The sequence below is a fragment of the Rhea americana genome, unplaced genomic scaffold, assembly GCF_003343005.1.
Source record: "Rhea americana isolate MKP2758 unplaced genomic scaffold, rheAme1 scaffold_153, whole genome shotgun sequence".
NCBI lineage: Eukaryota > Metazoa > Chordata > Aves > Rheiformes > Rheidae > Rhea > Rhea americana.
In genome coordinates this window covers 772,935-794,534 of record NW_028185628.1, presented here as the reverse complement: position 1 = coordinate 794,534, position 21,600 = coordinate 772,935, and the positions used below count along the sequence as shown (strand labels likewise).

Sequence of the window (21,600 nt, the reverse complement as noted above, 5' to 3'; positions counted from 1 at the left end):
AAAGATTAAAGCCCTTGGGAAACCAGCATGTTAAATAATGTAATGTTTCTGTCACATGTATGTGTGTGTATGTATCTGTGCATTGTTATTTCTTTCCTGAATTTGTGTTTTTCTATGCACCAACTATTACTCTTTTTTTAAAAAAATCAATTTTGTTAGGAAGACTAAGCCAGGCTTGAATTGCCTGGAAAAAATGAGGCTGTAGCCAGAGGGTCTTCAAACAGTTCTTTTCTTGTTACCTTGCCAGATAAGAGGCAACATAAAAAGATGAAGGTAAAGGTTTTGATGTTATCTTTCAGGAGCTGTTATTCTAAACACTTAAATACTTTAGTTACAGGTTTTTAAGAGGTGATAGGTGAGCTGTCTTTAAGTGTTTCCCTAGCCAAGGAGACGTACTGAGATCTAAAGGTCCCTGGTTCAAACCTGGGCTTCAGCAAGGGGGCGGGGGGGGTCCTTGTTGCTGCAGCCCTGTCTAACGTGCTGTAGGTGACCCTGCTTGAGCAGGGGGGTTGGACTAGATGATCTCCAGAGGTCCCTTCCAGCCTTATGGTTCTATGATCCTCCAAAATTATGTACGAACCGAATGCATGCAGTTGCTTTTGAGGCAGATCCATGGTTTGACAGTCTCCCATAAGAGTTTCCAAAGCTGTCTRTTTTCCACTCTGGCATCTCCACTGATCTTATCGCGGTGGAAAGGCTATTATTAATAATYGGGTAAGGCGGAGTAAAGTATTTTTACTAATGCTGGAGGCATTTAGCTGGTAGGATGTAGGCTTGAATATTTGTCAGTTTTTGTTTCTTGCCTATCAGATACCAGCTTGAATTCGTGCAGTTTGGCCTCAGGCTGATGCTGCGACGGCGCAGGCTTTCACGGCCGAGTTTCCCTGGGTGAGGTGGGGGGCGCGGACCTCGGCGTCGCCTGCAGTTGAGGTRCACCTGGCTCTGCAGGTTGCCCTCCGTGATGAGCAACCCGGGTCCCGTGCGCCGGCCTCTCGGCGAGGCTCCAGCGAGGCAGAGGACCCTCCGGAGGGAGGCTTCCCGCGCCGAAGAGCGGCCGCAGAAGGGGTGCGTACGTGCTCCGGAGTAGCAGCCGTGGCCCCCGACAGGCGCCTGCGCTCCGTGGCCGGTTCCCGGGCTGGCGGGGCGCCGAGCGAGCTGCGCCGCGCTGCGGGGAAGCCCTGCGCCCGGGAGTCTCCCAGGCTCGCTCCAGGCTGAGGAAGTCAGTTCTCAGTAGGTGGCACTTCTCGGGAAAGACTCTGATAATTTCCTTTTTTAAAGGCRGCATCCGTATCTTTGTTTCTGAAACTGGATCACGAGGGAGCGCTTACCTGCAGACACGCGCAAACCATGAATTTGGCAGAGAAATTATGGCATCTGGTCGTTGTTTCAGGTTCCCTGTATCTGGCATGTAAATATGCTTTCTCAAATTAGCAAAGAGCGAGTGGATGCCAGTTCCCACACTGAATAATAAAAGAGGCTTTTTCTCTACTAGAGGAGTAGGTAAGCAGAACTGCTGTTTCACTGTGGAGTTTCAATTTTTTTTAAGTACTTATACATTGGAGAGAATCAGGTGACTGGTGTAAACTTGACATTAGTCATGTGAAAAGCAAAATAAATTAGCAAAGCTGCTGCCTATTTTTTTTTTTCCCCACCTCCCCTCTCCTGCAGTCTTCATGTTGCCATTCAGTATACTGGCTGAACTGTACCAAGCATTTAAATCTTCCTCACGTCTTAAAGATTTACTGTGAAGTTTACTGTTTTGTAGGCTGAGTAAGTGTGCTTGCTGCAGAAGTTAAACCAAGTTTTGCCCCAAACATACTGGCAAAGGATACTGGGAYGGTGTCAATGTCTCTTTGCAGCGATTACCCCAGTCCTTTCAGAGGTATTCKTGTTCTGAACACTGTGTGCTTATATCTTCCTCTTTCAAGTACTGCTTTATGACCTCTCTGTTAGCCCTGCTCCAGGCTGTTCTTGCAAGGATGACCTATAAAAAGAAGCATTTTCACTTGTTTGTTAGCAGTGTAATAGTATATGCAGTGGGATGCATACCAGTATAGCTTAGTTCTGGAAATGTGTGCAGTTGATAGTATCATCCCTGGGTGATGTTACAAATGTCCTCCAGACTTGCTAGTTCTACCTATAGAAAAACCCTCTCCTCCAGGGCTTCGAGAGGAGGGTTACGAGAACTCCAGTCTCCAAGCTCTGAAGGAACGTCTCACTTGTGTGGTTACCGTTCTGAGAAGCAGGCTGGCAATAGACAGGACTAGTGTAATTATTTCCAAGACTTCTGTGTGTACTAGGAACGACTGTTTTCAGTTTTTTTCAACTGGTACCAGCTGATGGCTCAGTGGTCCGTGTGAACAAGGCTGGTGGCCTTTAAGAGGTCTACATAATCAATAATGTTAGTAGAGATTTCATTTTGTTTTTTATTTTCCCCTTATGTTTCAGTAGGAAACTCGATATCTGAGAGAAGCGTATTTGATTTCATCTGCAGAAATGGTTCATGTGGGCAGATGCAAGTAATACAGAGCGAAGTGTGCTGCCACTGCTCTAGGCAGCAGAAAATACTCAGAGGCATTAGTCAAGATACAGGGCAATTTGCATTAGTAGTTTGAGCTGAGATAAATCACTTACAGTAGTTATGTCATAGTTCTGCTCTCGTTATTGTCAGTTGTTATCATTAATGTCTATGGTTACTGTTCTGTTTCTCAGTTACCAAGTTAAAGACCCTGTGGGATGAAGAGGTACTGACCTTAACTGGATTCTCAGTACCATAAGCAGAGTGGTCTGAAAAATTGTTCTGTACTGTGAAGAGGCAGCTCTGTTGCGTTCAGATAGTGCTAAATTTGCTTGTAAGAGATTAGATTAGACTTTCATCAGTAGTAAAAGTATTTGTATTCTGGGAAATTGAGAGAAGAAAATGCTAACTCATTTTAAGCAAAGTTCTTCTTGAGGTGAAATGCAATTATACTGCTTCTAGTATTGAATGCAATATGCATATATTCTTCCAACTGGATGTTATTTTAGTGTTACAATTATAATCTTTTCGTGTATTGAAAATGATGTGTCCCTTAACATACAAATACTGTGAGCTATCTCATTTATTCTGAGTTAATTTAGAATGCTAAATGGAGAATAAAGGTACCAAAATTCATGTTTTCCTTTTGGGCTGTGCAACAAATTCTTGAAAGTCTCATGCTGCTTATGGAGCTCTTGCGTTTTCTGCAGGCAAGTAACATCGCTATCTTCTAAGTATTAACTGAAATAAGTTGTTCCACTGTTTCAGGTTAATGTACACTGTTTTAACCATTGTGCTTTATTCAGATGACTAGATTATGGTTAATCAAAGTTGATTTTTTTTAAATATGTCCAGCTGTGGGTGGGTAAAAACACTTCTAATTTCAGTTTCAAAAGCAGTCATCTAACTGAAATTTCCAGATAGTCTTTAGACAGTGATTGGAGTTTAAGAACTTCAGCTAAAATTGTGTGTTTTAAAAACATTTTACTCAGTATCATAGGTTCACTGTCTGCTGCTTAATTTCTCATAGCAGAGAGCTCTGAGACCTACTTTGCTTCACGCAAGTAGTAAAATAGCTGATTTCTCATTCTCTGTTGTATGGTTTTAAAATCAAATTTGCAGAATGTTAATCAGCATAACAATACATTGCCATCTGCTTTTAGAAACTGAGGAGAGAGGCGCCTTTGAAAAGGAGAAAACTGAGACCAAAAAATAACTTCCCATTCTCCCATAGTTGTGTAGAGTACTGCAAGGTATTCATTATAATATGCTCTCTTTCAAATATTATTTGAGCACTTGAGGACAGTATTTTTCAGTGCATAGTCATTTCCTTCTCCTCTGCCTTTACTGGCATGGAGGAGAGGGTGATGAGTGGCTTTGAGGGAAGCCCTTGGCATGAGCAACCAGGAGATGCACGAGGAGTGCTGAGGAGGTGGCAGGAGGCTGGGATGGCTTGTGCATAGACCTCTCGGCCAGGCAGGGTGGATTTTGGTGCAGGTGGCCTCCACTAATGCTTGCCCCACAAGTTCTGGCGTGGGAGGGGAGGCAGCTGGGAGGTATCCACCAAGAAGGGGGTACCTGGGACAGGATTACTGGTGTAAGGGTGGACCTGAGGGTGAAGCTAGTGATCTCTCCCTCCCCCATTTTATCCGCAAAATTAAGGAGCTTGTTGGAGTCCCTGTCAATGGCATCTCCGTTCCAGCGTGGTGTTAAGGTTGTGAGCAGCCAAGTGCCTTTTATCTTCATAAAAGGCAATGGCTATTTCATCATCTTTCCAGCCACTTCCACACACAGCTCTGCCCAGAAGGATTTTGGCCATGTTTAAGAGTGTATCTTTTAGTGTTTTTTAGTTAGGAGCACTATCCCTCAAAATTTTGAGGACGAACAGCAGTGTTAGATGGCATTACTTTTTAAGAAAACAAAACAAATACAAAGCTTAACTTTTCTTGCTTTCTGTAGTGCTTTGTCCTCTGTTGCTTGTTTTTCCATTTTGGAAAATAGGAGATTCTTTAGAAATGGCCATTAGGTGAGAACAGTGACATGTGCTACTAAAATGAATTCACTGTTCTCTGGAGCTGTAGCCTTGTTAAATGAGAAAGGGAGATAACAAGGGTTCCTGTTCCTTTTGTGGGCCCTCCACAGCAGTCTGAGTGCTGTGCTGGTCATCTGTACTGTGAGGGAGACTAACTACTGTGCTTTCAGTGATGGAAAATGAGACGTGGAGGGGTTAAGTGATGTATGCAAGGGCACATGTATGAAGCCGAAGCCTGAGAAGCTGTACAGATCCTTATTTTAAAAGCAAAACCATTGCTGCCTATCGTTTACTTATAATAAAACTTTGCTGTTATAGAGAAGCATATTTTTGTAGTAGGGAAAGGAGATATTGTACTCGTTGCATTACTTCTAGTAGTTGAAAGTAGACTGCCAAAATGTAAGCTATCTTCAGGTCTTGGCACATAGATTTCAGTAATATCTTATGTAACTGCTCTTCCCCCGTGCCATGCGAGTGATGGTGTTTTGAAGTTTCTTCCACATTTATTTCCTGTGATATGTATTATTTTAGTGCATCTTATCTGATCCAAGTCTTTCGGGACCTGTAGTCACTGCCTGGTTCTCTAAGAGAATCTGATGTTTGGTCTGTTTTCCTTAGGGCTGTGGGGTTTTTGGACCTTTTTTGGTGGTGGTTGTTCCTGAAGCGAGTGCCAAAACCATACTAAACTTCACCGTTTTGAAGTCATAAACTGATCTAAGAAAGAGAGAGAGGTGGACTGTTCCGACTTTGTAGCCAGCTTGTGTACGAGACCAGGTGGTTGATATGAAGTAACTGTGCCAAACTGTATTTCCTTTTGTCGAAAGGTTCTACTGAGGAACAGCCTGGAACTTTTAATGGATTTTCATTAGGCCCGTGAGTGATGTATGTGTATATATATTTATATAAACACAGTTATTTTAGTGTTTCTTCCCCCCCAAGGACTTCCTAAGAGAAACGATTTGGGTCTTTGGCCACAGTCTGAGTGCTTTCTGGCCATCCATACCGTTTAAAACCAGTACTTCAAAGTCACACCACTGAATTTTTAAATTAAACTGACATATTCCACTGTAAACTGTGCCAATCCAAGAGGGTGTCCTAATGATCAAGTGGCTTCTACAAGAGTGGGGAAGGCAGGAAGAGAGAATCTGCATTTCAGAACTGTTCTAATTTCTCATCTGCTGGGGAGGATTATGCTTGATGAAGGCAAACTAAAATTTAGAAAACAGATCCTTTAGATTAGAAACAGTCTGGTCTGAGATACAGAGATGCTAAAGAAATAGAACTGACCACAAAGTGTAAAAGAAACGCAGGGGTTTTAAGGAGTGGTTCAAGTTGAATTAAAACGAGATTTTTTTTCTCTGGGTGAAAAATTAAAGAAATCCTGTTAAATGTCATAGTAAAGGTATGTAAAACTGGATAGACTTTAATGCCATGCAAATAATGATGCCTGTCAGCTATCAGTGGAATACTTGTACTTACTTGGTTAGAGCAGTGAATATTGAGACTCATTTAAATAAAATCTACACTGTTCTTTTATTTTTCACTTCATAATTCTCGTCTTGATTCCTTCTTTTTCAGCTTCTGGTGTTTCTGTGAATGTAATGACCAAAAAGAAATTTCTCTGATGTTTACGTACAGAGATCAATATTAGATGCTGTCTGAATATTGTTTTTTAATTTCAGAATATTTTCAAAGATAGTATGAAGAGATAAAAAAAGTATGTATTTTCTTTCATTTATATAAAACAAACATGTATTCATTTATTAAAACAAATATTTATTTCCCCACTTCAAGTATTCTTTAAAAAAAACCTGTGCGTGGCTGTTCTGAAGTTAAATGCTCCGCAGGTGAATCTTTCATATTTGGTTCATGCCACTATTTAATAAACAAGTAACCAAACCTTGCAGTGTATGCTATCTTCTGCACTGGGGGAAGAGGAAGGAGGCAGTTTTCGGCATTTAAAGATGCGGAGGTAGTTGAGTCATTTCCTCCGAATATGTGTGGAAACCTACTCGCGTATCGAGACTTCATCTTACTTTCATTCCGAGTAGCACTCGCTTCGTAGCAGTAGTTGAGGGCTGTTTGCACAGAGCTGTTGCCACCAGCCAGGAGCGAGCGGTGTTGCTGAGCAGGTTGTCAGCTCCGAAGGGTAGTTTAGCTTTGCAAGTATCTTTGTGCAGCAAAAGATGTTTGATTCCCTCCTGTGACACTATTTGAGAGAGCTGGAAGCTGAAGGAACTTCTTGGTTTGCACCCGATAAGGTAGGAATTTGGTTTCTTTGTGAAGTGTATYGTGCTCTGATGTAACGTTAAATGCGTTCTGCTTTAAAATGTTTCAAAATGTAGGTAGTTTAAAACTGTGGRTTTGTATGCTTTTGATGGAAGTTGCATGCCCTCAGTGGGTAATACAGAATGAGAAAAAATAATTCTTCAGTTTAAAATGTACAGAAATCGAAGGTAATGGAGAGCAAGTAGCCCCAGTTGCTTATGGGCACCCTCGTGTTGGCTCTAGTTTAGAATAAGGAGGCTTTCTGTCTCCGAAAGACAGTACGGCTGTATCACCTTTGTCATTCTCATGCTGAGCTCTCCGGGTTAACAGAAACGTCTGTTTACGAAATTGCTTAYGGGCTTGATTGAAGATTGCCATTCCCTCTTCCCCGTTACTCTCAAATACTCAAATTCTGTTTAGRCGTTTATGGATTTTTAAATAATTTTATGGCTGTAACACTTTCATTCTTTAATAGTAACTGAAAATGTCTAAGTATCTAGGCAATGCATGCTCAGTTAAATCTAGCTTTTACTGTAAGACTGACTGACATTGGAATCTTTTAAAATATTTTTGCCACTTGTAATTTATATTCTAAGGTTGTCCTCTAACATTTGTCTTTTGAACTACAAGTGCRAAAAGCAGTAAGGAAGTTTCCTTTAGCATCAGTTTAGTCCTGTTTTATAGCAACTCTGTCACTGTATCTTAATTCAGTATAGTTCGTGCTGTGTTCCAGTAGCTGTATTTTACTAGGTTTATATTATAACCCTGTTATAAAACTGCTACTGAGTAACCTGAGTTACTTGTGTGTGTATTCTTTATTATTAGTAATAAGGATAAACTTAYCAGAGATATTTTAGTATGATTTTCTGCTGTGAAAATGCAGACAGTGTATGTAGTCCACAGCGAGTGATGATGAGTCCTCAGGAGGGAGGGAGTGATGAATACAGCACACGTTGGCTGCAGGTATTTATCTCCTTTTGAAATGGAGACAGCTCATCGTTCCTAGGTCCTACTTTGATATGGATGTGACGCCTGTCTCCGGTTCCTGACTGAGTTATCCTTCGTGTGCAGTGTYGGAGGGAGCTTGCGGTGTGATTCTGCACTCTTCAGGCCAGGGAGAGGATGTCTGTGCTTGACTATTGCGAGTTTCTTTGGAGGTAACAGAAACGCTAGCTGTCAGAAACCAGGTAGTGCTATACGTGCTCGAGACTTAGTCTTTGGTAAAAATAGAAAAAGCAAGTGCAGAGATGATTTTAATGCTTCAAGAAATGATGTTTTTAGGCTTTTAACATTCTTTTTGAATACAAAAGGAGCCTGAGTGTAATCCCTTTAGAGACCAGTTTTGTTTTCCCATTCATACAGGCACTTGGTGCATCACRTAGAGAGAAGGGCAAGTTCATGTGTGCTTGCAAAAATGTACTTAGCCTGTGCAACTTCCAGTAACCTCCTTAAAACTAAAATGGCACAGGAGTACTCTTTCTTTTATCGTCCTGGGAACTGAGTACTTTGCCCAGATGAAAATCAGATCAAATTTGTTTCATGATGCTTTCCATTTCTTCTACAGAAGCAGATTTTTTTTTCACTTTTGAAAATGATTATACTATTGGGATTTTTCTAAGTGGGGTGAATTTAAAGACCTTTTTAAGATTCTGTGAAGTAATTTAAAAGCAAATTTATTCTTGGTGCAAATACATTAAGTTGACTAGAATTACACTGGAAATGAATTTGATTTAATGACCTTAGAGAATCTGTTACTTAATTGCTCCACTGGAGAAAAAAAATGCTTATGCTGTCATATTGTCTCTTAGATTTATGGATCATATATGGTCTGCGCAGAAGATCTCATGACGTATGGATATCCTACAGCTATAGTGTTTTCTCAAAAAGTAACACATGATCATGGAGTATATTTTGTATTAAGAGGTGYTTTTTAAATTTTATTTTTTCCTGCTGTTAACTTACTGGAACTGTGGCTAGTGTGTGTGGTGGTGGTGGTGGGGGTTAAGTAATTGATAATGTAAATATTTGCACAATACTTACTGACTAAATGATGTAAAAATAAGCTCTGACAACTTCTTGGTGCTGTTTTTTATTTTTACWTAGGAACCATGGTATGTTAGATCTTTATCAAGGAAGCAACTTCATATTAATATAGCAATATGCAATATGTCTTTCTCTACCATTGAAAATAATGGATTGCTTTACAGGAAAATAAGACTGGAGTGTATAGGGAGAAAGGGTTAAATTAGTGTATGGGAGCATCGCAATGTAAAGGCATGCCATAAAATGTGCTTATTTTGAAGTATTCAGTGTTTATGCATGTCTTAACCATCTGCTCTTGAGAGGGTAGAAAGTAAGCGTGTTCTGAATACCAGCGGCAGCAGTGCTTTACCAGCCTGACCAAAACTGGAAGGTACAACAGTGCTTTGAGAAGAGGTAGCTGAAGTCAGCAGACACTTTGTTTATTCTGTGTGTGCGCACGTACACACACACACACGCGTGCGTGCGCATGTATAAAATACATTTTATATAATGAAGTGCCAAGTGACCTGCTAAAAGTGAAAAATGAACTTGTGAAAAATAAACAGGGGTCATGAACAATTTTACATATTTACATTTACATTTTACAGCTTTATTTGAGGTTTTATTTTATATTTGAAATATGTTTTAAAGTGCAACTCTCTAATTCATCAGTCTTTTACATATTTAGTGTATTTTAAGATTTTATTTAGAGATGCTTATTTTGTAAGCAGTCGTGAGAGATTCTGGTAAATATAAGACAGGCCAGTAAACAAGTCAACGTTCCTGTGGAAGATACTCTGTTGGTAACTTTTCTCATAAGGAAGATGAATAATCTGATGATAAAATTTGCCCTAGGAATACTACGCACCTTATTTAGTATACTAACTTAGCTCTGGAGACGCTAGAAAGAATAAAACTACCCTTCATTAACTACTAAGAGCAAATCTGCCTCCCTTGTGACTCTAGGTTTTTCTTATCAACAATTTTTGCCCAATTTCCCTCTAAAATAAAAGTGGAAAAAAGGGGCAGGATAGGGAATGGGATTAGAAGGAATGATCCTGCAAAAAATCCTAGTAGACTGTTGACCAAACTGCCGTGAATACTTCCTATTCTGTTCTAATGATCCTCCTTGAAAGGATTAACCCAGGTGGAAAAACCACTGCACATAGCTAGGTCAAATGAAGTGTATCAGTAACAGTGCAAAGAAAGCCCTTCCTCTGGGAGTCCACCRAAATTTGAGAGGCCCCTGATTATTTGGGACTACCCATGAGTTTTTTAGCAAGCTGTCTGCTTGTGGAAGAAGATTGGTTCTTCCTCTTGTTCCACACTGTTTGGGTATGTGCCGGTCCACTTGAACTGAAGAATTGCCTAATCAGCTTTGATGAACGAGGCAAAATTGGAGATACTTGCATCCATTGATGGTACACAGGAAGAAATAACTCCTAAGCRTAAGCCATTTCCTTCTCAATAGCTAGAGCTTGAGTCAAAGCACTTCATTTCTCCAAGTCCGTATCTTYTGCTCTCCTTAACACTTTGTAGCTAGCAGTCAGTTGATTTGCTTTTTCTTCCATTTTTATTTTATCGAATTCTGGAGTTGAGATTATGTTGCCCATTGGGGAACTCATTGTGAGCTTAACTGTCAGCAACACAAGATGCCTGTTGCGCTGTAGACGATTGCCTCTCTAACCAGCCTGATGTGAGCCACTGTCTGCAGGGTGGATCTGGGATGAACTAATAAGGAACAGCTACCTGTGAATGGTCTGATCAAATTTATGGTAGGGTGTGGAGGAGGAGTGTCTTTCTCTTCAGTTCTCCCCAGCCACTCTTCCACGCAGTGGTCCCTCTGTCTGGGCAGTGACTGTTCTAGTCTGGATGCAAGACCAAGAACTGTAATACTCCTATATGCTTTCAGGGAGGCTGAATAATATGGTGGTAATTAGTTATTTTAAAAAGATGGACAATGTTTAGATTATATGAGTAACATATACACTGAAATGTAGAAAATATTCACCTGTCACCAGTGCTGGTACTAGTCCTCCAGAGTTGCATATTCCACGGATCCCTTCTAGTGGTAACCTGTCACTTATGTCAATCAACTTCAGCAAAGCTGGCTATTTGCAGCTTGGTTTTGGCATTATTGTTAGGCTAGCATCAACTCGGTTGATGGGAATATTTATTCCAGTGGTACTAAGTGTGCATTACTTCTCTGCTTCATTTCCCAATATTGTCCATTCGTAATTAGCCTGTGCAGTTAGAATGATGCTGGCTTTATTGGTGCTCACRAACTAATTTGCTTCTGGAAATTCTTTATATTACTGTAGTGATACCCTTTAATCAAAGATGCTAAAACAAACGTATCTTCAGAGAACTGTGCTTATTTTTGTGATGATGACACTATTTGCATTAAGGAAATAACCAGAATTTTTTTCACAATATAAATTCACAGGACATTACAAACGGTTGTCTCCTGAAAAATGACAGTGTGTTATTTTTGCTGCTCTTATGCTTGGAAAAGTTTCTTAAAAGGAGAGTTGGTAAATAAATAAGGGTTCATATATGGGTTCATATATGTATTCTTATCACTGGTGTCCTTTGGGAATAGTTAGTTCTCAACGCTTTTAAAAAGTTGGGGCTCCTTGGGCGTCATTATTACAAGACTAGATTTCCAAATTTATTAACGAATCGGAACTGTATCTTCTCATGAACTGAGAAGGGAAACATCTTTCAGAAGAGTTAAGTCTTGAACATAAGCTGCCCACTTAAGAAATTCAAGGCCTAAAACAGCTAATAACACAAAATTCTTCATCCGTCTCCAGATGAARCTGTGGTAACAGCCCATTGCCTATAGCTGGAAGCAATTGGAAGATCTTCCATGACTGATCAAAGAGAGTCGCTGCGCTGCCTGATACTCGCCCTAAGAAGTCGTTCACTCTGAGATTGTTGGCTGTCCACGCTTTTCAATATATGAAGTTCTCTTCGATTGTGTTTTGTTGAAAACCTGTCAGGACTAGAAAACAACTTTTATCGACATGAATATGTGACTGTTTTGTCAAGCAGGCTGAGAAGAAGTGCTTGTTAGATGCATACAATACAAACTCAAAGAATGCAACCACTGGCACCTTGGAAAATTGATAAACAACCAGTGGGCAAGCCTCCAGGAGTCATCAAAGGTTAAGCATCTTTTCACTGCCTAGAAACTCAGGTATTTTAAGATACAGCTGAAGAAACAATTTCAACTTTTAAAAATTATTTTACTATTTTTATGATTATTGAAAARAACCTATCATTGAAGATTGCTAGCAGAAAAGAAGCCATAATTCTTYTAAGGGAAAACATTCTGCATCTTTTATTGGCTCATCTGAAGAGCTTCATCTTTGCTTCACCAGTCTACTGACTGACTTTTTTTCTATTTGAAAACTGTCTGCATTTCATTTCATTTGCTCTGACCCTGATTAATAATTTATGGCAGTAGAGGTTTATTCTGGAGGCTGGAAGTTAGCCTGTCATTTTCTGATGCTTGCCAGAAAGGCACTAAGTAATGCTCACTGAAAAGGACTTTTCCATTTTATCTGGCATTTGGTAATGCCAGTCCCTAAGCAGATATGTACGCTGCAGAAAACTTTTCCTCCCGTACTTTTGAAGCTTCTATTTATACCAGATTTTACCACCATGTTGTAATTTTTTTACTCGCGTTAATTTTCTGAAATGGTAGTTCGCAATGTTAATTTTCACAGAAGTAACAACCTAAGAGTTTGAGGCAAAATACTTATATGGGTCAAAAGAGGAAAAATAGTTAGAAAACAGAGAAGACTTGTCAGTTCTTACTGAAATAAGAAAACAGACTTTCTTCAGTCCTTGGAAAGCTTAGTCTGAATCCCTGCACCTATTTCTTGTGTGTAGGTGAACTTTTTTGACTGTAAGGGACCATGATGAACCTAGAAGATGGTTGCAGCAGCCACTTCTCATGGAGCAGAGTCCAGGTCAAGAGCTTCCAGTTAGTGATGCAGCAAGGGGGCATGATGACCTGTGTTGAGGGAGCAGGGGSTAGGATGAAGTGTGCAAAAATAAGKTGTGATTGCTTTACTCAAGCATAAATTGACCACKCTGGAGGAAGGGGGCTTGGTGGTTGTTCTATTTTATGCCTGTTTCACTACCTTAGTCTCAAAGTGAAACTACAGGGATGTGAAATTTTGTAATAGGCTTTGAATGAACGGATGGTGGCAAACTGAGATCTTTCCATCCCAATAKGACCAATATAGCCTGGCTGTATCTCTTCTGATTGCTTTGTCAGTACCGATAGTGGCTTGCTTTCCTTTGCTGCCGGGCTGGATTAGTACTTCAACTGAAACAAGCAATTGGAGGTGTACTTATGTATGCCAAAACTTTAAAAATGTTGATATGCTTACATCTTTTGCTATTATTTGTGCATCTATTTGAGTTTGCAGAAGGAAATCTAGCAAGCTGTCAAAAGTAAATGGTTTGATACTGAAAATAAGTAGTTTGCTTTTTTATTGCTTTCAAACAAAATCAGCAATTAGTACAGATGTTGCAATAAAAATATTCCACTTGTTCTGAAGGTATAAATGGTCAGTGTTGGTATTTGATTCTTGAAAGGTTTAATCTTTTTTTCTGTAACCTTTTCACAGAAAAGATAAGACGGACATTGTACACAGTTATAACTCCACAGTGAATGTCCTGGAGTTGTAAACTAGTCATATTCAGGACAYTGACATATAAATGTGTACATATATGATGTGGTGCTAAATTAAGTGATGTTTGTATTCTGCAGAAATGATCTTAAATTTGTACTTATTTGTACAGATATGCAAAGTCCGACTACAGTTCATCAATACCTTTTATCCGAATCAAAATCTTGATAACTGCAATTGAAGCTTTACGTACTAGTTAAAAACAGTCATATCATATGTGTGGGAAAAATCTGCTATGTGACAAACTCCAACAGTAGCAAGTCCCATCTGAAGCACAAGTGGTTAATCAGAAAGCCAGTTGATAGCCTGTATAACATGCTGTTAATAATCTCTGCACATTTCCAATAATATTTAGAATCCTCTTTTATGTTTGTATTGAAATGCACTCACTTCTTACAGCTGGTTATTTACCTGTGGAGTAAAGAAATTAGGTTGAATGAGCTAAAAAGAGGTTTAGTTCTTCTTCAGAAGTTCTTCAGCTTTTGCTGTCTTGCCATCAACCAGAACACTAGCATATGTCAAAGTGTTTTTTAGGACTTGATCATCATAACTCTAACTTTTATTTTTGTTTCACAGTGTGTTTTTAATGAACTATAAAAATGATGTGTGGGAATGGTGGTGATTTTAGTAATCCCATCAGTTGCAGAATGGCCTCATTTTTCTTCCTGACTGAGTTGAAACTGTGCTCTGACCAGTGAATACTTGGCACAGTAGGAGTACTGGATTTACTGTAAAATTGCACAGCTGTTTGGCTTTGTTGTTGGTGCAGCTACTGCTGTGGGAAGGAATCGAGGAGGAGATCAGAAATGTGGGCTGAGAGCACTTTTTTTTTTTCTTTTATATTTGCAAGCTCATATAGAAGGACAAGAAAGAGGAAGGAAAGAGGAAATCTTARTGCTCATTATTTACTCCCAAACCCAAGTTTCTTCTTGCATAATGCCCTGACGAGCTGTTCCTGGCCCTCGGGTGAGGCTGCGGCTCAGGGCAGCGTGGGTTTGCCTTATTTCTGGCTGTACGGAAGCATGAGGACTGGCAGGAGCAGGGAGGAATTTCAGTTTTGCTTATTGTCAGCCTTGTATCTCTTTGAGGTCAGTACATTAGAGAGGGGGAAAAAGAAAGAAAAAGAAAACGCAAGACGATGAGTGAGGAGATGTTTACTTAGAAAAAGGCTGTGGGTGACTTCTGTGGGAGTCTCCTGAGGTCTCACGATAATTTCAGACTTGCTTTAACAGTTAAACTTTAAAAGGACCAAGGCACCGCAAAACTGTAAGATAAATACTGAGAGATTTCCTTACTACCCTCTGCCTCCCTCCCCTGCAAAAAAAGAAGATATCAAAGCTAACCAAATTATTCTCAAGTGCAGTGGTTGTAAGGAAGTTTGTTTCTGTGGAACTGATGAGCATGTCAGTGTGTGGTTTGCCCAGCAGTGTGTGTGTTGCAACAGAAGGTAGTATGTTAGGCTCAGGGTCATGACTCTGACATACAAGGCTAAAGCATGTGTTAAATTTGCTTTATTTTGTGATTTTTGTTAATATTTTAGATTTATTATTACCCTTAAGGTGGGAGGAGGAGAGAGTTAGGAAGAGAAATACAAGAAAAATGTCTTCTTGGAGTAGTGTAGGACCTGTGTTCTTCTCTGAGATGTCTCTATCACTGCTTCCCTCCCTGCTTTGTAGAGGACTTAATAAATTATTGATAGTATTAGTCTTAAAAATTTATATCTTAGCATGAAACTGTGTGGTGATGGCATGTGTGTAATATATGAAGCTTCTGTGATACTSTGAATGTATAATAGACATAGCCATTCTAGTTTTAAATATGATGTTTCAGGCAAGAAGTGTATTCAGAAGGCATTTATAAAGGAATGTATTAAGACCTGTTTTCCGAAAGTATACCAGGAAATTATTTTCTCTCTGCTGTCATTTGGAACTGAAGCCTGGCTACATGCAGTCCAGAAGCTTCCTTTGGTTCTGGCTTTTTATTTATTTTTTCAAGTTACAGCTTATACAAATAACTGCTTTTGGAGTCTTGTCTTTGCCCTGGYAAACAGGAACCATTTCCTCAAGCTAAGAAGGCACAGATTACAAATGAAGAGCTACAACTGAATTTAATGATGTGCCCCCCCCCTTTCTYCCCTAACTCTCTAGCAAAACACACATTTTACAAAGTAATCTAGTAGCTGGAAAAATCACAATGCATTTATGGATAGCCAGAAGCGAGATGTTTATTCAGTGCCTAGATTATTACCATTACATAGAGGGTTTGAGAGTACAGGTAATTACCACTCCAAGTAGGAGTGTAAGCTCTAGGTAGGTTTTGCTTTCCTGGTTCCACTCCAGTGGACCAGGAGCGTATGGCTGGGATATGTGAATTAGTGGGTTCGATGCTYGGGGTGGTTGTGCTGAGGACAGGCTTGTGTTCCTGAAGGCTGTGTCTTAAATTCCACAAAATGCAAATACCGGAGGAAGAAATATACCTTACCTGAAACTTTCAGGAACATCAGTAACTGGATTTTTTTTTTTTTCCTTTCTCTAGAGAACAAATTCAGTTGGAACTAGTAATGCAGATTTTCCCTCTGCGGATCCCGGTATGTACCAGTTGGACATTACTTTAAGAAGAGGACAGAATTTAGCAGCACGGGATCGTGGAGGTACGTGTGTGCTGGTAAACATTGCCTCAGTATTTCTCRAGTCGTCTGTTCGTTGATTAATATTCTCATATAAACTTGAATTTTGAGAGAGAAAGATTTGAATTTCAAGTGTGTTAGCTAAACTCTGCTTAAAATTATGTAAAGGTTCTCTCAGAAGCACTGAGTAAAAGGAACTAAAGCTATATAAACCCACACAGGAGTGTTAATGAGATTTTAGTTAATAATGGTTTGTTCCAACTGTTTGCTAATTTTGCTATCTTTTAGGACTATTGCATTGTAAAAAAGGTGCGATAGTCTAACTGAACAGATTTTTGCTGCCTTGCTTGCTAGCTACTTTTGTTACTTGACTGTTTAACTGGTAAATAATGGAGATGTGTTTAAAAAACAACCAACAAAATATATGATGAATTCAGTCATTACCTGTTGGTCAGTCTGCTGATCAGATTGATATTTTATAATTTGCGCTGAAATACATGCTGCACACTGTAGTTTAGACACAAAGGATTCCTAAAAAGGTGTTTTGACCCACAGGAAAACGGTTGGCAGTCCTTAGTGRTTCTGGATGTGCAACTGCAGCTTATATTTAAAAGTAGATCAGTCAGTAATCCATTTCCTGAACTGCAAGCTGAGTGTGATAAATCTGACTTACAGTTTATTTTGGATTTGCTATAATATATTCCTTGTGAGAGAGAGCGCCATAGTAGAATTTTAACTGTAAAAATAGTATTGTACAGAACTTTCAATACTAACTTGGTGGAGTTACTTGGCCAAGTTCAGATCTCAAATACAGCAGTAAAAAACCTGGAGCACATGTTTACATTAGTGGGAAATTACTCCATATTTATGCCCTTGAAACTGAAATTTTAATATATTCACAGTTGCAAGAATAATTATTATGTTCTTGCTCTGGCTGGATTGATATCCTAGCAAACTTTGCCTGACATTAATTAAAAATACATACCCAGTGTTTTTGCTTCATGATCTAGAGGCACATCCATGAAACTTGCTTGGTTTCTGAATGACAGGTGTTGTAATTCATTTATATTCATCATTCATGATATTTAAAAGTGAATAAAAATGCGATCATAAATGTGATGATTCATATGTGAGGTAAAACAGCCTAGGCCTAGAATCAACACAGGATAAGAAATCTGTTGCTTGAGGGGGAATCCGAGGTTCCAAATGAAACACTAGGTGTACTATGTAAGATGTTAAGCATTTTAAGGTCAATTCAAAGGCCTACCAGTCAAGCAGCAAGGAAATCTCTTCGAACTACCTGTGAGGAAACATCATGAGAAGGGAGTTTTTTCAGTGTCTGTTAGTCCTGGAGCCTAGACGCTGGAGTTGGATTGCGTACTTGTCCTTCTGTTTAGGAGCCTGTAATTCTCTTTGGGTGGTAGGACCCCTACAAGCTTATTTCCAAAGACTGAGCAAGTACTGGTTTTGCTTTTGAAACTGTCCCCTTTCTGAATCTCTTCCTGCTCCTGAAAAAGCTCAGCCCTCTATCTCAGCAATCAAAAGGATGTTTTAACAAGTTGCTCTAAGTTTGTCTGTCAGGAAGGAGAATGTGCATTGCCATTTTTCCAAAATTATCCCTAGATAGGAAAGTACAGAAGATGCTTTAGGCCGGGTGGGGTGCTGCAGACATGCTCCCTCCTGCTCCCAAGCGATCAGGCTGCAGAAACTCGGAGTTGAGACTGTGCTTCCAGGACCTTGCTTCCAGAAACAGTACTTTGTATGGAGGACCCAAGCTAGGACCCATCCACTTGTGACTGAATGGCGTGGCTGTCCTGCGCTGTGTCCCTGCTCGTTTTCCCTTTTGCTCATAGCTGCTTGGAGTGAGAAATTCTGAGTGTTTGCAGACCTGGGGTCTGGGGAGCTTCGCGGTCAGTAGGCTGGCRCTTAACGGGTTGAGATAGCTGCTGAATAGTAAGTGTGAGAGGAAGATGATTGATTTCGGAAGTCATTTTTGTCTAAATCCTCTCTCGCTCTCTGCTCCAAATCCTTGGCGTCTAGGAGGACGTTGAGAGAGGTGATATGTATGCATGACCTGTTCTGTTTTTTCTGTAGGCACCTGCTTTAAGAGCCAGTACTGGTGTTTCTGTGCCACTAGCTCCAGCTGCAGCAAGGTTCCTATTAGGCGTTACAAGTCAGAAAGTAGTTATGGGACAGTCCACAGGAAGCTTCTTTAGGAATGCAAATGTTAAATGGCGCTTGTAAGACTGATAAGTTAGATATTAAAAACTAGGTGTTGAGTGTTTTGCCACAGAACTGTCTCAGGGAAGTCTCGTACTGTAAGACAACAACATAACAACCCTTTCCTCCTGATCTTTTTCCAGATCCCCTACTTAAAGCCTGAGACTTGACATTTCTCAGTACYGTGAATTTCACTCTAAAGGAATACTTGAACTGTATGTGGTGGAAGAGAATTCGGTTTTAATTTTGGCTTTTTGTTCTTGTGTGTTTTAACTAAATTCCACATATCTTCTCAAAAACCTGCTACTGAACATATTGCAGTATTGGAATTCAAACTTGAATGCTTATATCTTGAATGTTCTGCRAACTTGTTTTCCCCAAATTCACCCCCCAAAAAAGAGACCGTAGCATGCTTAAAGGAGAAACATTGCAGCTGTATTTATGTGGCTAGCAGGGCCTGCATTAATCATGACTGTTAGTTGATAAATAGTGGTGTTGATAATCCTAACAAAAGAGGAACAGAACATCCTTTCTTCATGAGAGGACCGACATCTTGCATTTGCATTCTCAAATCCTGGAAATTTAAAAGCTGCCATTGTCACAGGCAATATTTGTGCTCCTGTTTGTGCATTATGACAGAAGGAAATGCAATTATTTATTTTAACCTTATCTTTACAAGAAATTCTATCTTAAAGTTGATCCAGCTTTCTATCCAAGTACCATTGTGCTGTGATGCGATAGCTGCAGCTCAGCTATGCGGTAAGACAGTTTACGTGTTTACTTCTGGCAAAATACTGTYGTGACCTTAAATGGGTTTATAACATCTGCTTAGTTTTGCCCTTCCTAAAGGAAGCCATATGCTTAGGTTTGAAGATGCATTTTCCAAGCCTTTGTATGTAAAACAGATAGCCAGAAGCTAAGTTATTCTTGAAAGGTCTTTTAGATCAGTATTGTTATGCCACTGAATGAGAATATTCATCAAAATAACTCTTTAGTTACATATGTTTTTTAATAGTTATATATATTTTTCAATATTGTAAGTGTTGAATTTGAACAGTATTTAATACAAAGGAAATCAAAAATGATTAGGTTTTAGATGGCAAYCAAGTGTTGATATTTAGAACTGAAATAATATGCAAGATTCCATAACTGATGAAAACATTTATAAGGCAGACTCTGTAAGAATGTTAAACCAATGTGTTTCAAAGGGATTATATTAAGTTTTATTTGAATCAGAAACATGCTTAATAATGCATATTTTTAAGAACTCCAGGGAGTGTAAATGCCTGGAAGAAATAGTTTTTTAAAAGCTATGTTTCTTAATTATGGAGATACTGAGGATAAGATGCTGAAACCAGAAATAACAGGTTGACATTCTTATTGTGGTAAAATTCACGTAGCTGTTTGGACATAGTGCATGCCAGCATTTGTACTGTATAAAAATATTTACAGGATGTTTTATTTAAAGGATGTTAGGAATAAACCCAGCAAAAGTCCTTTACTATTAGGAACCATGTAATAATGTTATCGTACACTAGAACTATAGTAAAAAAACTCATTAAATGTTGAAAGCCAAGCACTAAAATTCAAAGAATTCATGGAGGACACCAGGATGTGAGAGTGGTGGTGACCTAATATGCACACAGGAAAGTTTTTTAAATCAGTTTGCTTGGGAGTATCAACTCTTCTTCAAATTATGGAAATTTTAAGAAGTTAGCTTATTTTCAGTCAAAATACTGTATTCTGGCATCTGTTAGGATGACGTTTGCCTGCTGTAATAATTTCTACCTGATTTCCTACGGTCATATTCATGTCAGCGTTCATAATAAATTGAAGTTTTGCTAATAGGAGAGGTTATTGATGCTACTGTAAATATTCCCTGTTTGATTGTTGTGTATCGTCAATATTATTAATTGCTTATTACATAGAGTTTGGTGAATAACAATTGCCACATAAATAAGCTAAAGGCCAAAAGATGGCAGTGATTGGAAAATAACCCTTCTGGCTAAGAACAATAAAAATCTGTTATTAAGGCCTGGCAAAACCAGATGACTCGAAACACTGCATTCCTGAGACTGCCTCTATTTTGTGTCAGATTTTATAGCCATAAAATTTCAGAGCTAGTCTGTCTAAAAATAAATGATTTCARTAACAACTGTGCTCAGAGTTTGATTTCAACCCAGGAAAACCAAACCAATGTTCTCTGTAATATGATCCTCAAGTTTCAACTGGACTGCACAGAAACTCAAACTTAGGGCTGCTGTATTTCTTCTGAGATGATCTAAAACTCTTCCTAAGCTTGTATTTTTATTTATTTGTTGTCAGGTCCCAATTAGGGACTCATGGACCCTTATAGAGAGGACAGTCCTTCCCATGTTGCATTTATAATCTAAGCATATAGAAATAGTCAAAAAACAGATACAGACAGTTGAAGTACAAAACTTTACTTTGTTTCACCTGGAGAGCCTCACTTTTCACAGAAGTAGCACAATCCGGAGACTTTGATGTGAGATATAACCCTGAGATTGGCAAGAAAGGAAGGACTGAGTTGAGTGGTGGCAACCCAGTGTAGATGAGCCCAAATTTGTGCCAGAGGCCTTTCCCCTCTAGTCTTGTAGGGGCACCACAAGATGCTTGTAGAATATAATGTGGAGGGGCTTCCTATTGCACTACCATTATTTCTATGTGTTAGGATTTATTGAGGTAGGAGTAACAGTTAACCAATACAGCTAATTCAAAGCATGCATGACATAGGTTTCTATCTGTATTCGAGTTCTTCCTTGTCAATTCTCATGGAACTTTTTCCTTGCAAGCTAGAAAATTGTAACTGTGGTTCCATTTTTGTTTTGGAAAGAATAAAAATAATTTAAATGTGCTCTGTTTGCCTGACAAAAGATTCCAATAATAACACTAGAGAGCTTTCTTTTTGCTCTAGCTTTTTAATCTTCATGTGTGTTCATTTTCTCTCTCTCTTTTTTTTTTAACCATCAATTAGAAATTGCTGTGTCTGATTTAAGTGAGTAAAAGGTATTCTGTCCTTTTCTCTTCCATGGTGAATGCACCACAGAATTCATTATTCGGTAACTGCATTTATTCAATAATGAATCTCAAACAATTTCCCATCCTTCGGTTTCATTGCCATGTTACTTGTCCTTCAAGTGTTGTAGGAACTTGTTTAATATTCACTTCAATTTCACAACACTAT

General features: G+C 39.2%; 1 protein-coding gene across 1 annotated transcript in view; it reads left to right on the top strand.

The window, feature by feature from the left end:
- MCTP1 (multiple C2 and transmembrane domain containing 1) overlaps nucleotides 1–21,600 on the top strand; it is a gene marked incomplete at its 5' end in the record, with an annotated part of 265,870 nt that overhangs the window by 80,424 nt on the left and 163,846 nt on the right. Inside the window, one exon of the mRNA XM_085299758.1 lies at nucleotides 16,085–16,199. Within this exon, the coding sequence (XP_085155884.1) occupies nucleotides 16,085–16,199 (115 nt within the window). The remainder of the gene's footprint in view (nucleotides 1–16,084; nucleotides 16,200–21,600) is intronic.